This window comes from Lepidochelys kempii, chromosome 1, assembly GCF_965140265.1.
Source record: "Lepidochelys kempii isolate rLepKem1 chromosome 1, rLepKem1.hap2, whole genome shotgun sequence".
Taxonomy (NCBI): domain Eukaryota; kingdom Metazoa; phylum Chordata; order Testudines; family Cheloniidae; genus Lepidochelys; species Lepidochelys kempii.
In genome coordinates, this window is record NC_133256.1 from 251068542 (window position 1) to 251091535 (window position 22994).

At 43.7% G+C, this 22994-nt stretch overlaps 1 protein-coding gene across 1 annotated transcript; it reads left to right on the plus strand.

Moving 5' to 3' along the window:
• Nucleotides 1-1521: 1521 nt before the first annotated feature.
• HSP90B1 (heat shock protein 90 beta family member 1) lies at nucleotides 1522-16826 on the plus strand. Its single transcript, XM_073323719.1, has 18 exons — nucleotides 1522-1696; nucleotides 2259-2358; nucleotides 3503-3644; nucleotides 3726-3842; nucleotides 4296-4627; nucleotides 6676-6787; nucleotides 7796-7909; nucleotides 8828-8944; nucleotides 10540-10677; nucleotides 10769-10846; nucleotides 10930-10995; nucleotides 11433-11702; nucleotides 12010-12255; nucleotides 12673-12809; nucleotides 13691-13769; nucleotides 13857-14012; nucleotides 14830-14931; nucleotides 16584-16826. The coding sequence occupies exons 1-18, from the start codon at nucleotides 1648-1650 to the stop codon at nucleotides 16611-16613; spliced, it is 2385 nt and encodes a 794-aa protein (XP_073179820.1). The 5' UTR covers nucleotides 1522-1647; the 3' UTR covers nucleotides 16614-16826.
• Nucleotides 16827-22994: the final 6168 nt, after the last annotated feature.

A 22994-nucleotide genomic window follows, 5' to 3' on the forward strand; every position in this document is an offset into this window, starting at 1 on the left:
ACACCCCCTCCCGCATCCCAACCCCCTACCCCAGCCTGGTGAAAGTGAGTGAGGGTAGGGGAGAGCGAGTGACAGAGGGAGGGGGGATGGAGTGAGTGGGGGCAGGGCCTTAGAGAAGGGGTGGGACAGGGGCTTGGCCTCAGGGAAGGGCGGGGGCATGGGTCTTTAGGTTTGCACAATTAGACAGCTGGCAGCCCTACAGTGTTGTCTTGCACTTTGTGGCCCAGAGCAAGATTAAAGTGGGGAGGGGGTGTACATGGTTCACACACATTCAAGCTTATGCAAGGCTCCTACTATGATGATGACTCCTGTCACAGGGAGCCAGCTGCTACACCCAGTGGACAGGCAGAGTGGGCCACCCTCCAGGATTGTCCTGGAGTCTCCAGAAATTAAAGATTTATATTAAAGCTTATGGGGTGATGAAACCTCCAGGAATATAGGTAACCCTAGCCATATAGGGTACAAAAGGCAGGGGCTACGGGAATGTCACTGCTTTGGAGTGGCAGACGTCAAGAGCACATTTCAAAGGGATCTAGGAGCCCAATGATGCAACTGGGGGCACTTTCACTGTCTTTAGGTGCCTAAATACCTTTAAAAATCTGGCCCTAAACTACTGCAGAAGTTGGGGGCCGTGGCCTTTGTGGCCCAGCCAGAGCAACCAGCGCTGCGGGTCTGCCCTCGCCCTCCAGGCACGTCCCAGAGTCAACGACAATGCAGAGGCTACAGCTACCAGCAAGCCAGGGGCGTTCTGCCAGCCCATGATGAAGACACGCAGGCACGATGACGTAGGACTACAACTCCCAGCGTGCAGCGCGCCCGCAGCTCGCTGAACTGCGATTCCCCTCATCCAATGCGGCGCCAGTACGCCAGTCCCAGCCCACAGTCCCGGAGCGCTGCATGCTGGGAGTTGTGGTCTAAGAGGTGTCCGGGAACCCGCTCCCCACCCCACATTCCCTATGGCGGGAGCACCTTCCCTAGCCCTGCCCTCGTCCGGCGGCAGCATCGTTTGCCAGCAGCCCCGCGCGATTCCGGAGACCGTATTGGCCTCCGTCACTCATGTCTCACCCGCTCCCCTATAGCTGCCTCTGCTGAGGTTGTACCTGCCGGAAGTAAACGTTGCCGTAGTAACTGTCTCTAGGGCAAACATTCTGGGCGCCCCGGAAATGCTTTGGATTGATCCGCTCATGTGGAGACTTTTATCGCTTTAGACCCAGCTCTCATTCGTGCGGGAGTCACATAGCCGCGGAGTCGAACATTTCCGAGTATTTAATTTAAAAAATTAATCAAAGGCAGGCCGATTAAGCTAGCTATTAAAAATGATTGGCTGACTCCTCCTACCAATGACCAATCAGAGGTAGCCACGCTCCGGCCGCAGGAAGCCGCACATGGAAGGCTCTGATTGGCAAGGACCGGACCCCGCCCCACCCCTCGGGGCTCTTCATTGGCTCTGTGTTTGGCGTGGTGCGCTCTGATTGGTGGCTGGCTGAGCGTCTTTCCCCGCCCCGCGTGCCGGACAGTGATAAGGCTGGGGTAGGCGGGCTCACCTGGCTGGTGGTTTGGCAGGCTCGCTGGTAGCGCTGTTCCTCTGAGCTCGAGGCGCGGGGCAGGGGCTCGATTGGTCTCTCCTGGGTCCGCATTGGCACCGCCATGAAGCCGCTGTGGGGACTCGCTCTCCTGTGTGTCCTGCTCCTAGCCTGTGAGTCGCCCGCCCGCCCGCCCGCGGGTTCTAGAAGCTTCTGGCCAGGAGCGGTTGGGGCAGGTGGCCTGAGCCTGCGCGGCCTCCCTCCGGTGAATAGGAGGGCGGGGCCGGGACCCTCGGGGTAGGGGCGCGCGGCTGTTTGAACCCGGGGAGGCGGCGGCGGGGGGGAGGGAGAACCGCTCTGAGTCCAGCCCCGCCTTCTCACGGCTCCTCCGCCTCTCCGGAGGATGGCGGGATTCGCGCTGGCTCTTCTCCCTCAGCGGCCTGAGTCCCGAGGCGCTGCGCCCCGCGGTGGGGGCGGGGCCGCTTTGCGCGGCGGCGTTACACACCACCCACCCCCCCCCCCCGGGGGGTGGGGGGGAGGGGCGCGCTGGCCGGAGCTCCCTGCACCGCCTGACCGGTCATGGCGCTGGGGCTGCCGCTCGGAAACCTCCCCGCCGCCGTGTCGCCCGCTGCGGGGTCCTGACAGGAGCCTCTTCCGCAGTGCGCGGCGCGGAAGGCCGCCCGGAGGCGGATCCGCGTTGTGGGCCATGTTTCTAACGCCCCCTGTCTCCCCCAGCGTCGGCTAGAGCGGAGGAGCCCGACGTGGACGGCAAAGTAGAAGATGACCTGGGTAAAAGCCGAGAGGGCTCTCGGACCGATGACGAAGTTGTTCAGAGGTTTGTACCTATTATGTTGTAAAGAGCTGTGACCCCATCGCGAAACCCTGGAGCTCCATGTGCCGGTTACTGCCTCGTCCTTCTTGCTGGCCAAGGAGTCAGTATTATGATGGGGGAGTACTCCAGGGCAGCGGTTCTCCACCAGGGGTAGGTGTAATCCTGTGGGGAAACAGAGGTACAGGGGGTACATCGAATCATCTAGATATTTGCCTAGTTTTACAACAGGCTAGGTAAAAAGCCCCAGTGAAGTCCATACAAACTAAAATTTCATACAGTGACCTGTATATACTATACACTGAAATGCAAGTACAGTATTTATATTCAGATTTATTTATTTTATAATTATATGACACGGTGAGAGAGTCAGTAATTTTTCAGTAATAGTGGCTGTGAAACTTGTCTTTTGTGTCTGATTTTTTTGTAAGCAAGTGGTTTTTAAGTGAGGTGGTGTAACCTGGAGGTATGCAAGACAAATCAGACCCCAGAAAGGGGCATGGACAGTGGTCTGGAAAGGTAGAGGGCTACTGTTTCAGGAAAAAGAGCTCTGGTCTTTTCAGTCCCTTTTTATTTTAACAAAGCAAATGAATCCCCTTAAAAGCAGATAAATGGTAGCTAAAACATAATAGCTATGTGAAATGGTTGCTAGTTTGCACTGTTACATGTTTGACATCTATCATTGACTTCCTTGGCTACCAATCAGTTTCCTTCTTTTTGCTGATACTCCACAGGGCTATTATATTAGTACACTGACTTGTGGCAAACACATGCAGTACACTTGAAATAATCTCCATTGTATGCCTTGCCTTCTGTAGCATAGAGGTTATTGTATGTTGTAACTTCAGAGTGGAGCCTACCAGGGACTGGTAGGATTTTTGCTGAATAGTAGAGAGATCCAGCCTTTATAACATCTAATGCACTCACCTGTTATCAGACTTTCCCAATAGTTTTCACACTTAATGTTCCATAATCAAAATCAAATCTTACAGTTCTAAACTGTCATCCTGATGCCATGGTTAGTGGAATGTCTTAGTAACCTAAGATCGGTCTGTCTGCTGTAACCTCAAATTCAGTTGCTCCTGCCACTGGACTGAACTATGTAGTAACTGAATAAGGCCTAATAAAAGATCTAACTTTGTCTCCACAGAGAGGAGGAAGCTATTCAATTAGATGGCTTAAATGCATCCCAGATAAAAGAAATCAGAGAGAAATCTGAGAAGTTTGCTTTCCAAGCTGAAGTTAACAGAATGATGAAACTCATTATCAATTCTTTATACAAAAACAAGGAGGTAAGCAATATGTTTATTTAAACAGTGTCAACATGTATAGTTTTAGCATAAAGTTTACCATTCCTATACATATCGTTTCAGATTTTCCTGAGAGAATTGATTTCAAATGCTTCTGATGCTCTAGATAAGATAAGGCTATTATCACTGACTGATGACAATGCCCTTGCTGGTAATGAAGAACTCACTATTAAAATAAAGGTAAGAGCTGTTAGCTACTAATGGTAATCTGCTGATTCTTCCAGCCATTAGTAAATACCTTTTCACTTGCCCAAGCTAATAAATTTGTATTCAACATTCTGCATATCCCAGAGTTTATAAACTACTTCGACTAAAACCTTGGTACCCTACCATTGGTTTGACCATAAAATCCTCAGATGTCCTGTCTTAGTGTTGTAGCAAACATTTATGGCTGCCTCTGAAGTCTCTTCCTGTGAAGAGTGGCTGAACCACTGCATTGCTTCAGCAAGAGTGTCTTCCCTTATTGCATTAATGTGAATCCATGCTCTACTATGCAAAAATCTGGCTAGACTTTTTTCATGAAGAATCTTCTCGTTACTGTAACATCTCACCTGTAACTTTCAACTTTAACAAGATGCAATGCATGCTGTCTCCAAGTGACACTTAACTGAATTTACCTTATTCATTTTCTAGTGTGATAAAGAGAAGAACGTGCTTCATGTTACAGACACAGGTATTGGCATGACCAAGGAAGAATTAATTAAAAACTTGGGTACCATTGCCAAGTCTGGTACAAGTGAATTCTTAAACAAGATTACTGAAATGCCGGAAGATAGTCAGTCAACATCTGAGCTGATTGGCCAGTTTGGTGTTGGCTTCTATTCTGCCTTCCTTGTAGCAGACAGAGTTATTGTCACATCAAAGCACAATAATGATACTCAACACATTTGGGAATCTGATTCAAATGAATTCTCAGTGATTGATGACCCCAGAGGAGCCACTTTAGGCAGAGGCACCACCATAACGTAAGTGTTGCAGCTGATCCAATAGTAAGCTGTTGATGTATACCTTGCTCATTAGCATGTTCTCTGCATTATGAATAGGGCCCTAGCAAATTCATGGTCCATTTTTGCTCAGTTTCAGTCATAGGATTTTTAAAATCATAAATTTTATGATTTAAGCTATTTATTTAAAACTGAAATTTCAGTATTGTAATTGTTGGATCAGGACCCCTACAAGGAGTTGTGTGGGGGTCGCAAGGTTACTGTAAGAGTGTGGGGGTCGCAACCCCCTACTTTTGCACCGCTGCAGGTGGCGGCTCTGCCTTCAGAGCTGGGCAACTGGAGATCAGCAGCTGCTGTCCGGGAGCCTAGCTCTGAAGGCAGTGCAGAAGTAAGGGTGGCAATACCATGATCTTTCTCATCCCCTCCCCCCACCCAAAAAAAAACTTTCAACCCCCCTGCAACTCCATGTTGGGTCAGGATCCCCAATTTGAGAAACTTGGGTCTCCCCTGTGAAATCAGTGTAGTATATAGGGTAAAAGCATACAAAAGAGGACTTCGTGGTCAGTGATGTGTTTTTCATGGCCGTGAATGTGGTAGGACACTATGAATCCTGTGCAGTAACTCTTCATTTATAGTGTTCTTACCCTGGAATAAGTGCTTTTCCTGGATAGGAATGACTTCCTGAATCAAAGCCATGGTTTAGGGCCTTGAAAATAACTACTGACTAAAGGTGTTTGCGTTTTTTGCCAATTTTTCACTTTCTTGCATAGCTTAATAATGTGATGAGATATTAACAGGTATGCTTGGTCATGCTTAATTTCTAGTTTTCACAAACTTGGAATTTTGTTTTAGTTCAGCTACATTAGCTGAAAAAGTACATACTACAGTACTCTTGCTAAACTGCTAGTGTTTTCTAAAGTGGACTTAGTGATGGAGAAGAGTGGACTAGAACAAACGAAGTGCTTGTGAACTTAAATACTTTAATAGCTGCAGTCAATTTCTCTGGTCCACATTGACAAAGAACTTTGTGCTAAGGTCTGGTATAGGTTAATGCATAGTGTAGAGAATAACGAATGATCCCTTCAGAGCTGATCTCCATACTTGTACTGCTCTGACATAACTGGCTACTGTGGCTGTCCTTTCTGCTAATACAGTTGACTTGCTCTTCCTGTCTGAGGCTAATCAACTTGAATAGCAAGAACCACAAACAGAAACATGCCATTTTTCAATTTTGTCAAACTTTCCATTAACTTCAAGTGGTTAAATCTTAAATTTTTGTCTGCTACTGCGTGTAATAGTTGAAAATGCACGATTAAGGTCTCTACCTTTTCTCCTGTTCACTTAGTACACCTCAGATTTTACTAAGAGAAAGCACTTCCTAGTCCTGATAGCTTGAGTTGCAAGTACTGCTAGGAAGACTTTCCCCAACTTAATGTGGTGGAAAAAATGAAACAAGTGCTAAATGTAGTAGTTCCTCTTAAATAAGGCCAAACTACCTGACAATAAAAAAAACCCCTCTGAGCAGCCAATCCCAGTTATACTCTGCGACTGGCTTGGTGTGCAGCTCATGGATTGGAGGATGACTCAACATCCTCCAGTGGACCCTTCCTCTTCATTTGCAGTATGTTTCTTTGGTGCAGCTGATTTAGGTTTTTGTTAGAATGCTAGATTTGTTGGGGAAGATCCTCAACTAGTAAGAAATTTTTTTGACACAACTCCCTCCTTCTCCCCCCCATCCCCACTCTGAAGTCTAGTAAATGATGTAGAATTGGTTTCAAACAATGATTGTGCTAAACTGATTCGTCTTTAAATGCAGTTTTCTAAAGCTGTTCTGGTCTGCTTTGTTGGGCTTCCATGGTTGGAACAGCTGTAATGGTACTGCTTTTCCTCTGGAAAAAGACAGGAAAGCAAAGGAGCAGAGTTGACTTAGTCCCAGTTTAGTCGAAACTTTCCCAAGGGACTGTCCACTATTTGGGTGTTCTGATTCTTCAAAATATTTATGCATAGATTCAAATAGCAAAATTGTATTGAAATGCTAGCCTGTCTAACGCTTGTACTGTCTTCTTAAGACTTGTCTTGAAGGAGGAGGCATCTGACTATCTTGAGCTGGACACTATTAAAAATCTAGTCAAGAAATATTCACAGTTCATTAACTTCCCTATATATGTGTGGAGCAGCAAGGTAAATAGCTATAACTCTTAACTAATTGAAACGTGTGCTGTGTATATATAATGAATGGAAAGGCTTGAAATATCCATTTCCTGATAGGGTGCCCTCATTCATCACAATTTCCTGAGCTGGCTGTTCTACAGAGCTTAAGCATTCTATGAAAGCACTTATCCTCATTGTTTCAAAAACTACATTGGTTTGTGTTTTTGGCTGATGGTGGTTCTCCAAATTGACTTTTCCAAAGCAGCAGAACTGACAAAATGCTGGCCAGCTTCACTGCTCTTCAAACCTGGGGAATAGGAGAACTTTGGCAACTTCACACTTTTTGTAAAAGCTGAGCACTAGCTGGGGAAATTGGAATCCATAAGAAGGATGACTCAAAAGAGGCAGGTGAAAGGATAAGTCAGAGACCAGTCCTTTCACCTCCCCAAATGTGGAGGGAGAGCATAACTCTGCTACTTCTCCCTTCAAGAAGCTACAGGGTGGCCCCGGATATCTAATAGCCAGAAGCAAAACTAAAAGGTGGAAGCCTCAAGCAGAGAATGCATCATGGTGGAAATAAGTACCATGCTACCTGTAGTTTCTGGGGCTTCTCACCAGGGTATTGTTTTGGGGCCTTACTGGAGGTTCACATTCTGATGTTTTGTGTATGCCTCTGGTTAGTGTCTTTAGTGGTATAGTACAAAATTCAGACCTAATGGTTGAAAATCAACTTAGGCAAGCTTGTTTCTGCTGCAGCCCCATTCACATCTCTTGCTTTTCAGTGAATTATTACATACTACTGATAATTAGAATGCAAAATGCTACATGGATTATTTTAAATTATGGCAGTTGACATGTGCTAGAGTTTTTTCATTTAAAAGAACAGCTTATTGTAGTCAAATGGTGACTAGATTTTCAAATCTAAACCCCTGGATTATCAATCATAAATCATTGTTTCATGAGGGTGCTAGGCATGGAAAGGCTGTTTGACCAGGTTCTTCTGAAGCAAAGTGGACTTACAGCTAAGTGTTTCCACAGACTGAGACTGTAGAAGAGCCCATTGAAGAAGAGGAAGTAAAAGAAAAAGAAGAAACAGATGATGAAGCTGCTGTTGAAGAGGAGGAAGAAGAGAAAAAGCCAAAAACTAAAAAGGTAAGTGGTTTTTTGCATGTGTGGGATTTGGGTTTTTTGGTGGGGGGGCGGGGAGGTGTATAGACCTCAGTGCTAAACAACTTGGTTTACAGTTCCATGTTAAGGGGTGTAGAACCCTTTATCTTCCAGATGTGCATGATATATTTTTAGCACCAATGGTGCCTTCTAGTAAGTTTACCATCAGTATGGTGTTAGTAGAAATCTGCTGTTAGCAAGACAGTAAAATAAAATTCTAATACACCATATTTTGATCTAACAATTGCCAAACAGCAGAAAATGTCTTCTGTTCAGAAATACTGGTAGTACCTTGTGAATGGTAGTTCCATAAGGATTTCTCCACAGTACACCTAGCCCTGTTCTCCGCCTCTAATGTATTTCTTACATTGGCAAGTAAGCTTCTGAGGGGGATCAAGAGTCTTGAGCTATTAGAGATCACACAAACTACCAAATCAGAATAATTCCAGCAACACTACTGGAAAGCTTTTTCACCCAAACTCAGGCTCAAGAGAGATTTAGTATTTTGGTTTGATATAAATTCAGATAAAACATGCATAGTTTCCATTTCTTGTGTACATGAGTAAATCATCATGTACATAAACCCTGAGTTATCCATTGTCAGTGACGTCCCCTTCAGTCATTCCCACCACAGTGCTTGCCATTACATACTACATCTTAAACTTCAGACTGTAAAACCTTCAGGGTAGGCATTATGTGCAACTTCTGTATGCTCCTAGTACATTATGAGCACTTGGTGAAGTAACACTCTGCATGCAAAAAACTACAGAGGTTGACAATACATAAGTAAACTTTCTAACTTGAGTGAAGCAGCAACTTTCTTATGTAACTTGTACATCAATATCAGCAATCTCAGGCATAAGCAAAAGAGCTGAACAATGTAGAATTTTTTTTCATGCACAGGTTGAAAAAACTGTCTGGGATTGGGAGCTTATGAACGATATCAAACCAATTTGGCAAAGACCATCTAAGGAAGTTGAAGAAGATGAATACAAAGCTTTTTACAAATCATTTTCTAAGGTAAATTTGATACAGATTTCAAATTTCTATAGTACATGTCTGGTACAGTATAAGCTCAATCTAAAGTAATGTATGGGAGGTGACTATGTGGAAGGCCAGCCCCTTAAACCTACCACTAAACTTACCTTTCAGTAAAGATTCTTGTTCTGATTGAGGAAGGTGGAAGAGGGAGTGTGAGGAGTAGTGGGGAAGAGTTGGTATGATCTTTTACTCTTCGGGCAATGCTGCACCAAAATATTAAATTCTGCACAATTTTAAAATATTGTACATTACTGTCAAAATAACCCAATGTATAGTCATGCCAGTTTCCGTTTATTTTGGCAATTTATTTCAAAATACCTGTCGGCAAGAATGCCTGTAACAATACAAAGATTCAGGAAATGTTTTTTGAGAAATAGATTTCTAGGCATATTAATAAAGAACTTTATCTTTGACAGCTCTGTTTCAGTGAAATTAAATATTTCATTTAAACAGTCATACAAAAGTATTGTAATGACCTGGCCTAAGAGGGCAATAGTGTCCTTAAGGACTGCTTTGTGTGTCTGTCATGTCTAGTCCAAAGTTCAAGCATCTGTGTCTAGTATGGCTTTTGGGTCATGCCATTGTAGTGGGATGGGAGGGTTGGTGAGTTAGCAGTAGTTGTAAGATAATGGGTGGCTAGCATGGGGAAGGGAGAACCAGGGTAGAGTCAGGGAGTGTGCATGTGGTGGTTTTTGTGTTCAGTCATATACATGGTTTGCCAGGCAAAACCCTTTCATCTCCAGAGGTGATATGCATGCCCCCATGCCAGGTATGGGTAGGAGTGCTGGGTGCAGGGATGCAGTGGTAGATGGGTACAGATAGGGAGTAGATTCAGGCTGGCAAGGAATATAAGAGGGAGGGTGGCATCACTAGGGTCCTGTGCACACAAAGACATTTTGTACACATAACTAATCTATTTGAAACACACAACTGGAAAAGAAGCAGTGGGTGAAAATCAAATTTGGGACTGCGGGGGGAATTCTGTAGGGAACATTAAATCTGCATTACAGAATTCTAGTAGAAGTAATCTTTGCAACTGAGACATCTTACTTTTGTCATATCCCCTTACAAATACCAGTGAAAATGAATAGTGGTTGTGTAATGGCTCTTATTACTTTTCACTAGTATATTGCTTGCTTTTTCAATTTCAATGATTGTTCCTCACTTTTGGTAGAACCAAGCTGCTCACTAATATATTAACAGGTTTCAGAGTAGCAGCCGTGTTAGTCTGTATCCACGAAAAAAGGAGTACTCCTTTTCTTTTCACTAATATATTAGTGTACTACTGGTTGCATGCTATTTAACGTGGAAGTAAACTGCCAACTAAATACTGAGACTGGAATCTTAGACCCCAGATTATGGTAATCTCCTTAATCTCATTTCATGCAAATCTAGAATGAAAGGAAGATAAAATTTCCCTTCTAAAGGATAGATAAATCAGTGGTAGTTATGCAGAGGTTATTTCTATATCACTGATCTAGCTGTTCCTTCCACAAGTGCAAACTCACAAGAATAGCTTTCTCATACAAGCTCTAGAAAGAAACACTGACTAAATTGTAATTTTCCTTCCACAGGAACACGATGATCCTATGGCTTATATTCACTTCACTGCTGAAGGAGAAGTAACATTCAAGTCTATCTTGTTTATTCCCACCACAGCTCCACGTGGTTTATTTGATGAATATGGATCCAAAAAGAGTGATTACATTAAGGTAAAAACATAAGTATGCTGAAAGCTGGAATAAACTTAAACATCCCTCAAATGTTCCTAATACTACTTTTATTCTTATTTTTAACATGCAGTTGTATGTCCGGAGAGTGTTTATCACTGATGACTTCCATGATATGATGCCTAAATATCTTAATTTTGTCAAGGGTGTTGTAAGTATCTTGAAGTTTTTAACTGAGTTGGCTTAAGTTACTGTTGCTTCTATTTTATAAATTCACCTTTTTTCCCCAATTAGGTAGACTCCGATGATCTTCCTCTGAATGTATCCCGTGAAACCCTCCAGCAGCATAAATTGCTAAAGGTATCTTATTTAGACATAATTTAACAAGCTACTTGGATAAATCTACTTCCCTAGGGAAGTAACATGATTGTAGTAAGTATAGGGAAACACAAAATACCCAAGTAGTCATAGTTAGCCTAGATTCTTTCTAGCCCTATCCTATCTAAATTAGGAATAAAGTAAAAAGCAAGACATCACTTTAAGTAAGTGAAAAGAAGTTAAGCTTGAAGATACAAAGTGGAATGATTCATAAACTGCTGCCATAAATTCAAAGTTTAGTAGTTCTTCATTTGAAGAAAATGAAAAGGAGATGGCTACAGAAGAGTAACATGAGAACTGAGGTGGTACTTAACAGATTCTGTTGGAGCATTCTTTGTAGTAGCTTCAAACGATTGGTTGTGCTCAGTGTTTATGTAACAGTATGGGTGAACTTGCTATTTTGTCTCTGGAATTCTTAGGTTATTAGGAAGAAACTGGTTCGTAAAACTCTTGACATGATCAAGAAGATTGCTGAAGAAAAATACAATGATACATTTTGGAAAGAATTTGGTACTAACGTAAAACTTGGCGTGATTGAGGATCATTCCAACCGTACCCGTTTAGCTAAACTTCTTCGTTTCCAATCCTCTCATCATGAAAGTAACACTACTAGTCTGGACCAGTATGTGGAGAGGATGAAGGAGAAACAAGACAAAATCTATTTCATGGCGGGGTCCAACAGAAAAGAGGCAAGAATAAAAATTTTTCAGTGTTATAAAGCAAAATAGTCAAGTAGCAAACCTGTCTGAGTTTAGGAATCAATCTAGTTGTAATTCAAGGTCTTACTGCTGGAAAGAGTGGCTAGGCTCAGTGTGCCATATGATTGTAGTTGCTTGTACTGTAGTATTACTGTTGCTGTTCAAGGCAACTTAGATATTAGCAGTGTGGCATTTAGGTTAATATTTTCACAACTGGCTAAAGAACTGTACAGCAATGGAATTCAAGAATTTAGTGCCAAGCAATATTAAACTTGTTTCTAATTAACTCAATTTGTAGGCTGAATCTTCACCATTTGTTGAACGTCTTCTGAAAAAGGGTTATGAAGTGATCTATTTGACTGAACCTGTAGACGAATACTGCATTCAAGCTCTGCCAGAATTTGATGGCAAGAGATTCCAGAATGTTGCTAAGGAAGGAGTGAAATTTGATGACAGTGATAAATCCAAGGAGAGTCGGGAAGCTTTGGAAAAAGAATTTGAGCCACTCTTAACCTGGATGAAAGACAAGGCTTTAAAGGACAAGGTACAAATTCAATATTCACAGTAGCATTATTCTGCATCTCTCTTTACATACATGTGTGCAAAAATAAAAAAATATGGCCTGACTAATCCTTTAATTTTTACTTTTCACTCTCATCCTCTCAGACTTAATTCATTTATTTGTCCCCCTGGGGACATAAACTTTGGTTTCTATATGTAGATAGCTTTCTAAAAAGTACTTTGCTCACCTCTCAATGGGTTTTAGAAGACAAAAATACTAATGGGATATTAGGACTCTTATTTCCAATGAAAAGCTCTCAAAGCCACCTCTGAAGTATTTAGCAAATATAGGACTGTATTTGAATTTTACAGATTTTCGTAAAAACTAACTATGACGACTGCAAATGTGATCTCTCAAATTAGAGATTGAGATCCCTCAATCTCTACTTTTTTCCCCTAGATTGAAAAAGCGGTGTTGTCTCAACGCTTAACTCAGTCTCCATGTGCGCTGGTGGCTAGTCAGTATGGATGGTCTGGCAACATGGAAAGAATTATGAAGGCTCAGGCATACCAGACTGGGAAAGATATCTCCACAAAGTAAGCTTTCATACTTGTATATCATGGTCTACCAACACCACAGATATGAGCCACAGTTAGGCAGTCATAAATGCATACTAACAGTGCTCCATATTGACAAGAATGGACCTGTAAGAGAAATAATCCTCATTTTTACCTAGTTGTCATCTCACAAGGACTTAAGTATACACATCATTGAATTTTATAGATATTTACAGAACTTAATTTAAAGGGATCCAGTCACATAATTAACAGCCCAAACTACGAAATAGTCTGTGTACATTCACTGAAAGTCAGTGAAAGTCTTTTGTATGCAGACATTCCCCTGCAGTGTTAACAATAGTGAGGCTATAGACCAGATGGGCTTTTACTAATGGTAAAAGCAAGCTGATCAGATTCCAAAAACTCAGGCCTAGTCTTTAAGTTAACCTGTCGTTTTAATACTTTAAGTGTTTAAATTGTTTGACAAATCAGAACTTTCTGTCCACTTGCAGTAATAGTGTAAATATGTGGTCTGTCACAGTAGTAGTGACTGTAAATTATTCAGAAAATATTTATAAAGGTATACATTAAACCATTTAGAAAAGCCTACAACAAACTCTAACTGAATCCATCTAGTGTCTAAGCATTGAAAGTGTTTATTGATTTGTGACCCCCTCTTGTAGCAAGTGTACCTGCTTGTTCACAAACTGCTACTGAAGCACAACAGATTGAATTGATAACCAGCATCTGCACATATCAGTTCACACTACTATTCTAAGTATTACATGTAAAGCTGACTTTCTGCATTTTAGTTGTCTTCTAGACTATTAAGTAAACTAAGCCTTAAACGTTAGAGGGGAAAATTAAAAGTGGTGCTGCCTTCTAAAAAGCTAGCTACTGATATAAGTTTCTTCTTGTAGTTACTATGCTAGTCAGAAGAAGACCTTTGAAATTAACCCTAGACATCCGCTGATCAAGGACATGCTCAGGCGCATCAAGGTAAACAGAAATTACAAAGCAATGATATGTTAACTGTTTGGCTGCATGAACTCTGGTTAATGGCTCTTCCTTACTTTTCCAAATCAGGAAAATGAAGACGATAAAACCGTTGCAGATCTTGCTGTAGTTCTGTTCGAAACAGCGACCATAAGATCAGGCTATATGTTACCAGACACAAAGGAATATGGAGAGAGAATAGAAAGAATGCTTCGTTTAAGTTTAAATATTGACCTTGATGCAAAGGTGAGCTGCCTTCACTTTTGGATAATTGGTGCTCAGAGGTCTTAATTTTCAAAGCACTTTTAAAAAAAAAAAAAAAAACTTCCCCTTAAGACAACTTGGGGTGGGGGAAGGGGTGTACATATATGGGTATGTCTACACAGCATTCTGGAGTGAGCCTTCAAAGTCCAGGTCAGTGGACCTGGGCCAACAGGGCTTCAGCTAGTTTTTAAAATTAGCTGTATAAGCCACAGATTGAAGTTAAATAGTGCTTTGAAGTTGGGGCTATACAGCTGTTTTTAGAGCACAAGTCTGCTAGCCCAAGTCTGTCAACCATGGCTTGGAATGCTCACTCCAAAATACTGTGTAGATGTTTTTCTAGGGAACAGTTGGGGATATAGTTAATAGCATCTAGACCCACTTGCTGTATGTCCAGCTTCTCTGCACACAAGGGTGGGTTATTAGTGACCCAGTTTTGATTTACTGGCCACATTCCAAAGATGCTCTTAAAGTCTGTCATTTTGGCACATTTTGCCCAAGTGACTCAGCACCAACTGAAGACAGTGCAGTGTGCTCTTATGCTGTACCTCAACACTAGTCTTCTCCCAAAATTGTGGCTATATGGAGACGGCTATACTAGATGTGCCTATGGGGGAATTGCCACACTTGAAGAAATGCACATCAAGGTCTATTGGCAGGTCTTGCTACCTGAATGGTGCAAAGGCAGGTGAATGGGCCAGAAAGGTGAGCCTCTAGGCCACTTTCAGTCCTATCCATTAAGACTAGCAAATTGATCTATTGAGGATGGAATAACAAATAGCTTTATTTCACATTATCTAAGGTGGAAGAGGAGCCAGAAGAACCTGAAGACACAGCTGAAGCAGAGCAAGATGAGGAGGAGGAGGAAGTAGAAGCTGATGGTGATGAGAGCGAAACAGAGAAGGTCTGTTCAGAATAACTCTTAATTACTAGTCTCTCATTCAGTTTTCTAAAACCAATGAAAGTAACAGATTTCAAAGTGAACCATTTTCATGGAGCAAATAAAACATGGCTTCATTGAGGCATAGTGTAGATAAAGCTTGTGGAATTCCAATGAGTAGCAGCTTGAAGTCAAAGCATATTATAAGTTTTTGTTATACATTGAACTTCTCAAATGAGACTGAGATAAATCTCCATCTTGTCTAAGGCTCTATCTTAAACTGGGATTTAGGCAAGGCTACTTTCCTAAGGCACTTGGTGTATGCCTGTCCTAATTCTACTACATGGGAAGCTACTAAAATCTTTAAATGTAGAAGAGCAGATTGGGAAGTATAACTTGTTGGAGATGGACTATTTAGCTAGTGGCTGAACTTATTTCTGACCACAGATTCAGCAAAGCTATTTCTTATTAGAATGCTAATACTTTCCAATAAAACTGGGAACTGTTTGTTTCCAGTTAATCATGTTTCAGGGTTAAATTTGTTACTGAACACCCACAAATGGAATTAAAAGTAACCATTTTTTAGATGTGTGCAACTATTTTAATGTAGAGAGTCACAAGCTGTGATGCTCTGGGGTTCTTCTCCTTTCAGAACTGCAGTTGCCTACTGCTTCATTCCAAAGTCTGAGGACTAGAAGTGTTGTTGAACCAAACAGACTAAATTATTGGCTCCCAGGAGTTTAGGTTGGGGAAGGGCCTCTTCCAACTAAATACATCTGTTCTCTTGGTGATACCAAGTGAAGATTGGTTCTGGTGTTCAGTCACCTACATGAAGTGGTTGGCTCCTATAGCCTGTGTCTGTTGCCTGTAAAGCTGAAGTTAGCATGGTGGTGCTTTGCTTAATTGTATCCAAGAATCTAAGGCTGCTTTTAATGAAGTGCTTGTGCAGGAGTGGGTTGGGGGCAGAGAAACAAAGTGTGCTAAGTAAAAATTACTTCTAACAGAACTATTCCCTGTGTCTGGACTCATAGCTGCTTAAATTTACCTGCCACACCTACTCTGAGCTGCTGCACCAATAATGTTATGGGAGGGAACTCTGTTCTGTTTTGGTTTGCTAGTCCACACTATTGAATTACTGTTAAGATCTCCACAGTCATGACCAGAAAGCCAGTAAACTTCTCAGCATTGGTAGTATTTGTAAGTCTCTTCTCCCCCGCACAACAGAGCAAAGATGGACCACAAGCATAATTGCATTCCAAGGTGGCCTACAGGGGGAAAAGTTGAGGTTAGCTCCTTTTTGCTGATCTGATACAGGCTCTTTAAAAAATTGTTCTAGATTAAATAGCAGCTCATATCTTCCCCTCCACTTGAACAAGCAGACAACTGGAGCTCCTGTAGGGATGGGGTGGTCTTAAAGATCTGTCAATTAGCTATCCCCTAATTAAGTTAAATGGGTGTGAACAGATACAAAATAGCTTTTTAAAGGACTAAAAATCCCTTCTGTCACAAGCATTACAAGTGCTGTGAAAATGAGATGCAAAAACTGGCCTCTGGAAGCATCCTATCATGCATGGAAGCCATGGTCTTCAGTATACAGACAAATCTATACATCAAGATGACTAAGTCTTTTTAAGCTGTCTTGAGACTATAAACTTAACTCTCTCTCATCTTTGCAGGAATCCACAGATGTAAAAGATGAACTGTAAGCTGCACTCAACTAGCATCCTGTCTGGGGTGAGGGAATGTGAATTAGATTGTTCAGTTTTTCACTGTAAAATGTTGAGGGGGGTGTTGTGGGCAGAGGAGGATTTTTTAAGTTTTTTTTTAAAACATTCCTCATGAATGTAAATTTGTACTATTTAACTGACTATTCTTGGTGTAAAATCTTGTCACGTGTACAAAATAAAAATGTTCCCAAACACTGTGTAAACTCTACACTAAAGGGCCACTGCGTCATCTGGCAGGTAGGCTAGCACTACTTGGTTCCTTGTTTAATAGCTGTGGGGAATATCCTGTGTGAGAACCCAACAGAACAGTCTTAACTAAAACTTTTTCTGCTGTCAAAGCCAGACCATTCACTTCTCTTGCAGAGAGATGCAGCATTAACCTTTAAAGATCATACATTTGGGCAGGGGGGAGACTAGGAGAAGCTGTAAAAGTATCACTTCAAGTACAGAACTACTGCATCTTGTTAAGGCTGACTAAATGCACTGGAGAGTCTTACCACTCAGGGTTTGAAGGGTCAGCTTCACAGAGCTTGCTTCAAAAGGGGGTTGGGTACAGCAAATAGAAATAACTGCAGACTGCATTAAAATAGTTCATTCATTGATTGTATAAATGTCTTCTATCTCTGCTGCACTTTGAACAGGGCTGTATATTGAGCTCCTACAATGTGTAGTAGAGCATTTGAGTGAATTTAAAACATTTTGAATATAAAAGACAGTGCACTGATCTCAGATTATTCCCTCTTACTTCCCATGTAACTTACACCAGCATTGAAAATCTTCACACTTATCAAATATTGCTTTAGAACGATATTCATCTTGGTACAGGCAGGCATGGATTTGTAGACTCTCTTGCCATATAAATGGTAGGATGTAGAAATTACTTTGTTCTATGAACCTCAGTAAGTTAAACTTATTTCTACAATCTGATCAGTCTGTAACACACAATCTGTCCACTTTGTACTTGAGAGCTATAAATGTGGAACACTTTTTTGTCTTGGACTTTGAAGAAGTAGACTAATCCTTAAACATACCTGTGAGTGAGGCAGGTGGGGTTGCTGAACCAGAAAGGTGAGGGCTTGTCTAAGACCACATAGCAAATTGGTGGCATGGATGGGACTAGAACATGACCTTTGTCATCATGCCTCCAGCTCCTGCTGTTTTCTTGGCCCTGGTCTACACTAGGACTTTAGGTCGAATTTAGCAGCGTTAAATTGATGTAAACCTGCACCCGTCCACACAATGAAGCCCTTTATTTCGACTTAAAGGGCTCTTAAAATCTATTTCCTTACTCCACCCCTGACAAGTGGATTAGCGCTTAAATCGACATTGCTGGCTTGAATTTGGGGTACAGTGGACACAATTCGATGGTATTGGCCTCCGGGAGCTATCCCAGAGTGCTCCATTATGACTGCTCTGGACAGCACTCTCAACTCAGATGCACTGGCCAGGTAGTCAGGAAAAGAACCGTGAACTTTTGAATCTCATTTCCTGTTTGGCCAGCGTGGCAAGCTGCAGGTGACCATGCAGAGCTCATCAGCACAGTTGACCATGATGGAGTCCCGGAATCGCAAAAGAGCTCCAGCATGGACCGAACAGGAGGTATGGGATCTGATCGCTGTTTGGGGGAGAGGAATCCGTGCTATCAGAACTCCGTTCCAGTTTTCGAAATGCCAAAACCTTTGTGAAAATCTCCCAGAGCATGAAGGACAGAGGCCATAACAGGGACCCGAAGCAGTGCCACGTGAAACTGAAGGAGCTGAGGCAAGCCTACCAGAAAACCAGAGAGGTGAACAGCCGCTCTGGGTCAGAGCCCCAAACATGCCGCTTCTATGATGAGCTGCATGCCATTTTAGGGGGTTCATTACCCCAGCCGTGGTGTTTGACTCCTTCAATGGAGATGGAGGCAATACGGAAGCAGGTTTTGGGGACAAAGAAGATAGCTCACAGCAAGCAAGCGGAGAAACCGGTTTTCCCGACAGCCAGGAACTCCTTTCTCACCCTAGACCTGGAGCCAGTACCCCCCAAACCCACCCAAGGCTGCCTCCTGGACCCAGCAGGCGGAGAAGGGACCTCTGGTGAGTGTACCTTTTAAAATACTATACATGCTTTAAAAGCAAGCATGTGAAAGGATTACTTTGCCCTGGCATTTGCGGTTCTCCTAGATGTAGTCCTAAAGCCTTGGCAAAAGGTTTCTGGGGAGGGCAGCCTTATTGCATCCTTCATAGTAGGACACTTTACCACTCCAGGCCAGTAACACGTACTCGGGAATCATTGTAGAACAAAGCATTGCAGTGTGTTTGCTGGCATTCAAACAACATCCGTTCTTTATCTCTCTGTTATCCTCAGGAGAGTGAGATATAATTCATGGTCACCTGGTTGAAATAGAGTGCTTTTCTTCAGGGGACACTCAGAGGAGCCCATTCCTGCTGGGCTGTTTGCCTGTGGCTAAACAGAAATGTTCCCTGCTGTTAGCCACAGAGAGGGGGGAAGGTTGAGGGGGTAGTCACGCGGTGGGAGGAGGCAAAATGTGACCTTGTAACAAAAGCACATGTGCTATGTATGTAATGTTAACAGCAAGGTTTACCCTGAAAGAGTGTAGCCACTGTTTTATAAAATGTCTTTTTAAATAGCGCTGTCCCTTTTTTTTTTCCTCCACCAGCTGCATGTGTTTCAATGAACACAGGATCTTCTCCTTCCCAGAGGCTCATGAAGCTTAGAAAGAAAGAAAAAAATGCACTTGAGATGAAATGTTCTCCGAGCTCATGCTGTCCTCCCACACTGACAGAGCACAGACGAATGCGTGGAGGCAAATAATGTCAGAGTGCAGGAAAGCACAAAATGACCGGGAGGAGAGGTGGCGGGCTGAAGAGAGGGCTGAAGCTCAAATGTGACGGCAGCGTGATGAGGCAGGATTCAATGCTGAGGCTGCTGGAGGACCAAACCAGTATGCTCCAGTGTATGGTTGAGCTGCAGCAAAGGCAGCTGGAGCACAGACTGCCACTGCTGCCCCTCTGTAACCAACCGCCCTCCTCCCCAAGTTCCATAGCCTCCACACCCAGACGCCCAAGAACACGGTGGGGGGGGCTACCGCCAACCAGCCACTCCACCACAGAGGATTGCCCAAAAAAAGAAGGCTGTCATTCAATAAATTTTAAAGTTGTAAACTTTAAAGTGCTGTGCTTAAAGTGCTGTGTGGCATTTTCCTTCCCTCCTCCACCACCCCTCCTGGGCTACCTTGGTAGTCATCCCCCTATTTGTGTGATGAATGAATAAAGAAGCATGTGAAGCAACAATGACTTTATTGCCTCTGCAAGCGGTGATTGAAGGGAGGAGGGGCGGGTGGTTAGCTTACAGGGAAGTAGAGTGAACCAAGGGTTTCATCAAGGAGAAACAAACAGAACTTTCACACCGTAGCCTGGCCAGTCATGAAACTGGTTTTCAAAGCTGCTCTGATACGTACCGCGCCCTCCTGTGCTCTTCTAACTGCCCTGGTGTCTGGCTGTGCATAACCAGCAGCCAGGCAATTTGCCTCAACCTCCCACCCCGCCATAAATGTCTTCCCCCTTACTCTCACAGATATTGTGGAGCACACAGCAAGCAGTAATAATAGTGGGAATATTGGTTTCGCTGAGGTCTAAGCGAGTCAGTAAACTGCGCCAGCGCGCCTTTAAACATCCAAATGCACATTCTACCACCATTCTGCACTTGCTCAGCCTGTAGTTGAACAGCTCCTGACTACGGTCCAGGCTGCCTGTGTATGGCTTCATGAGCCATGGCATTAAGGGGTAGGCTGGGTCCCCAAGGATACATATAGGCATTTCAACATCCCCAACAGTTATTTTCTGGTCTGGGAATAAAGTCCCTTCCTGCAACTTTTGAAACAGACCAGAGTTCCTGAAGATGCGAGCGTCATGCACCTTTCCCAGCCCTCCCACGTTGATGTTGGTGAAACGTCCCTTGTGATCCACCAGAGCTTGCAGCACTATCGAAAAGTACCCCTTGCGGTTTATGTACTCGGTGGCTTGGTGCTCCGGTGCCAAGATAGGGATATGGGTTCTGTCTATAGCCCCACCAGAGTTAGGGAATCCCATTGCAGCAAAGCCATCCACTATAACCTGCACATTTCCCAGGGTCACTACCCTTGATATCAGAAGATCTTTGATTGCGTGGGCTACTTGCATCACAGCAGCCCCCACAGTAGATTTGCCCACTCCAAATTGATTCCCAACTGACTGGTAGCTGTCTGGCGTTGCAAGCTTCCACAGGGCTATCGCCACTCGCTTCTCAACTGTGAGGGCTGCTCTCATCTTGGTATTCATGCGCTTCAGGGCAGGGGAAAGCAAGTCACAAAGTTCCATGAAAGTGCCCTTACGCATGCAAAAGTTTCGCAGCCACTGGGAATCGTCCCAGACCTGCAACACTATGCGGTCCCACCAGTCTGTGCTTGTTTCCTGAGCCCAGAATCGGCGTTCCACAGCATGAACCTGCCCCATTAGCACCATGATGCATGCATTGGCAGGGCCCATGCTTTCAGAGAAATCTGTGTCCATGTCCTGATCACTCACGTGACTGTGCTGATGTCGCCTCCTCGCCCGGTATCGCTTTGCCAGGTTCTGGTGCTGCATATACTGCTGGATAATGCGTGTGGTGTTTAATGTGCTCCTAATTGCCAAAGTGAGCTGAGCGGCCTCCATGCTTGCTTTGGTATGGCGTCCGCACAGAAAAAAGGCACGGAACGATTGTCTGCTGTTGCTCTGACGGAGGGAGGGGCGACTTGACGACACAGCTTACAGGGTTGGCTTCAGGGAGCTAAAATCAACAAAGGGGGTGCCTGTACATCAAGGAGTATTTCAGGCAGGACTGCACGGAGGGTTCCAATAAGAAATGGTGCACCTAAGTTATTGTTCTTATTGGAACAAGGAGGTTAGCCTGGCCTCTGATTGATACATGGCTAGATTTACCTCGCTGCACCTTCTCTGTGAGTGACTGCAGTGTGATCTAGAGGAATGAGTCCCCTAGACAGGGGAGGAGGCAAATGAGTACAAAACAAATCTGGTCTATTTCTTGTTCTGACCCACTCCATCTATCTTTTACATCTTTGGCTGGCAGCAGACGGTGCAGAAGGACTGCATGCCATCCACATCTCATGGCTGCTCGGCAGAAGATGGTACAGTACGACTGCTAGCCATCTTCATCTCTTGCCTGCCTGGCAGAACATGGTACAATACGACTGCTAGCAATCCTCATCTCTTGCCTGCCTGGCAGAAGATGGTATAGTACGACTGCTAGCAGTCCGTATCGCCTGCCCGCTCACCATAAGACAGTTCAATAGGACTGACTGCAGGACTAAAGAGAATGACCTGGTCAAGTCACTCCAACTTTAGTCCCTGCACCCATGTCTGCCCAGGCGCTCCCAGCAGACGTGGCCAGGAGCACCTCGGACATGACGATGACGGCTACCAGTCGTACTGTACAGTCTGCTGCCACAAGGCAAGGGGTTGCTGCTACTGTGTAGCAATGCCGTACTGCGTCTGCCAGCACCCAGGAGACATAGGGTGATGGTTACCTGAGCGGGCTCCATGCTTGCCGTGGTATGGCGTCTGCAAAGGTAACTCAGGAAAAAAGGCGCGAAATGATTGTCTGCCCTTGCTTTCACGGAGGGAGGGAGTGAACGGGGGCCTGACGATATGTACCCAGAACCACCCGCGACAATGTTTTAGCCCCATCAGGCATTGGGATCTCAACCCAGAATTCCAATGGGCAGCAGAGACTGCGGGAACTGTGGGATAGCTACCCACAGTGCAACGCTCCGGAAGTCGACTCTAGCCTCGGTACTGTGGAAGCGCTCCGCCGAGTTAATGCACTTAGAGCATTTTCTGTGGGGACACACACACTTGAATATATAAAACCGATTTCTAAAAAACCGACTTCTATAAATTCAACCTTATTCCGTAGTGTAGACATACCCTTGGGGTATTGGTGTAAAAGTTTAAATAGTCGAATGATTCTGGTCATTTAAAGGTGGTAAAGCCATTTAATCTTCATATAATTCCTCAGGCTCTTATACTGGTGACTGCACCTCTGCATATGGCAAACACTCAACAAATCCAAATAGCAGCTCTTTTCCTTACTATAAAATGTATTAAGTTCAGACTTCACAAGGGCTATAGGTCTCCTAAAAACTTTTGTTGGGCCAAATGTAGTTAGTGCTATTGCTCATACTACTACTTTTACTTCATCATAGCTCATCTGAATCTTAAGTCATGGAGTCTGACTTAATTACTGTGCTAAAACCCAACTTCAAAGTATACATGCTCCTACATGCTATTGTGACAGTATTTTTTTTTCTATTTTTATTGG

What these genes read in the sequence shown, in the direction of transcription:
- HSP90B1 (XM_073323719.1), top strand. Translation starts at nt 1,648, where the DNA reads ATGAAGCCGCTGTGGGGACTCGCTCTCCTGTGTGTCCTGCTCCTAGCC. An exon ending in TATATGTGTGGAGCAGCAAG is followed by an intron (nt 6,788 to 7,795) that starts GTAAATAGCTAT and finishes GTGTTTCCACAG; the next exon opens with ACTGAGACTGTAGAAGAGCC. An exon ending in TTAATTTTGTCAAGGGTGTT is followed by an intron (nt 10,847 to 10,929) that starts GTAAGTATCTTG and finishes TTCCCCAATTAG; the next exon opens with GTAGACTCCGATGATCTTCC.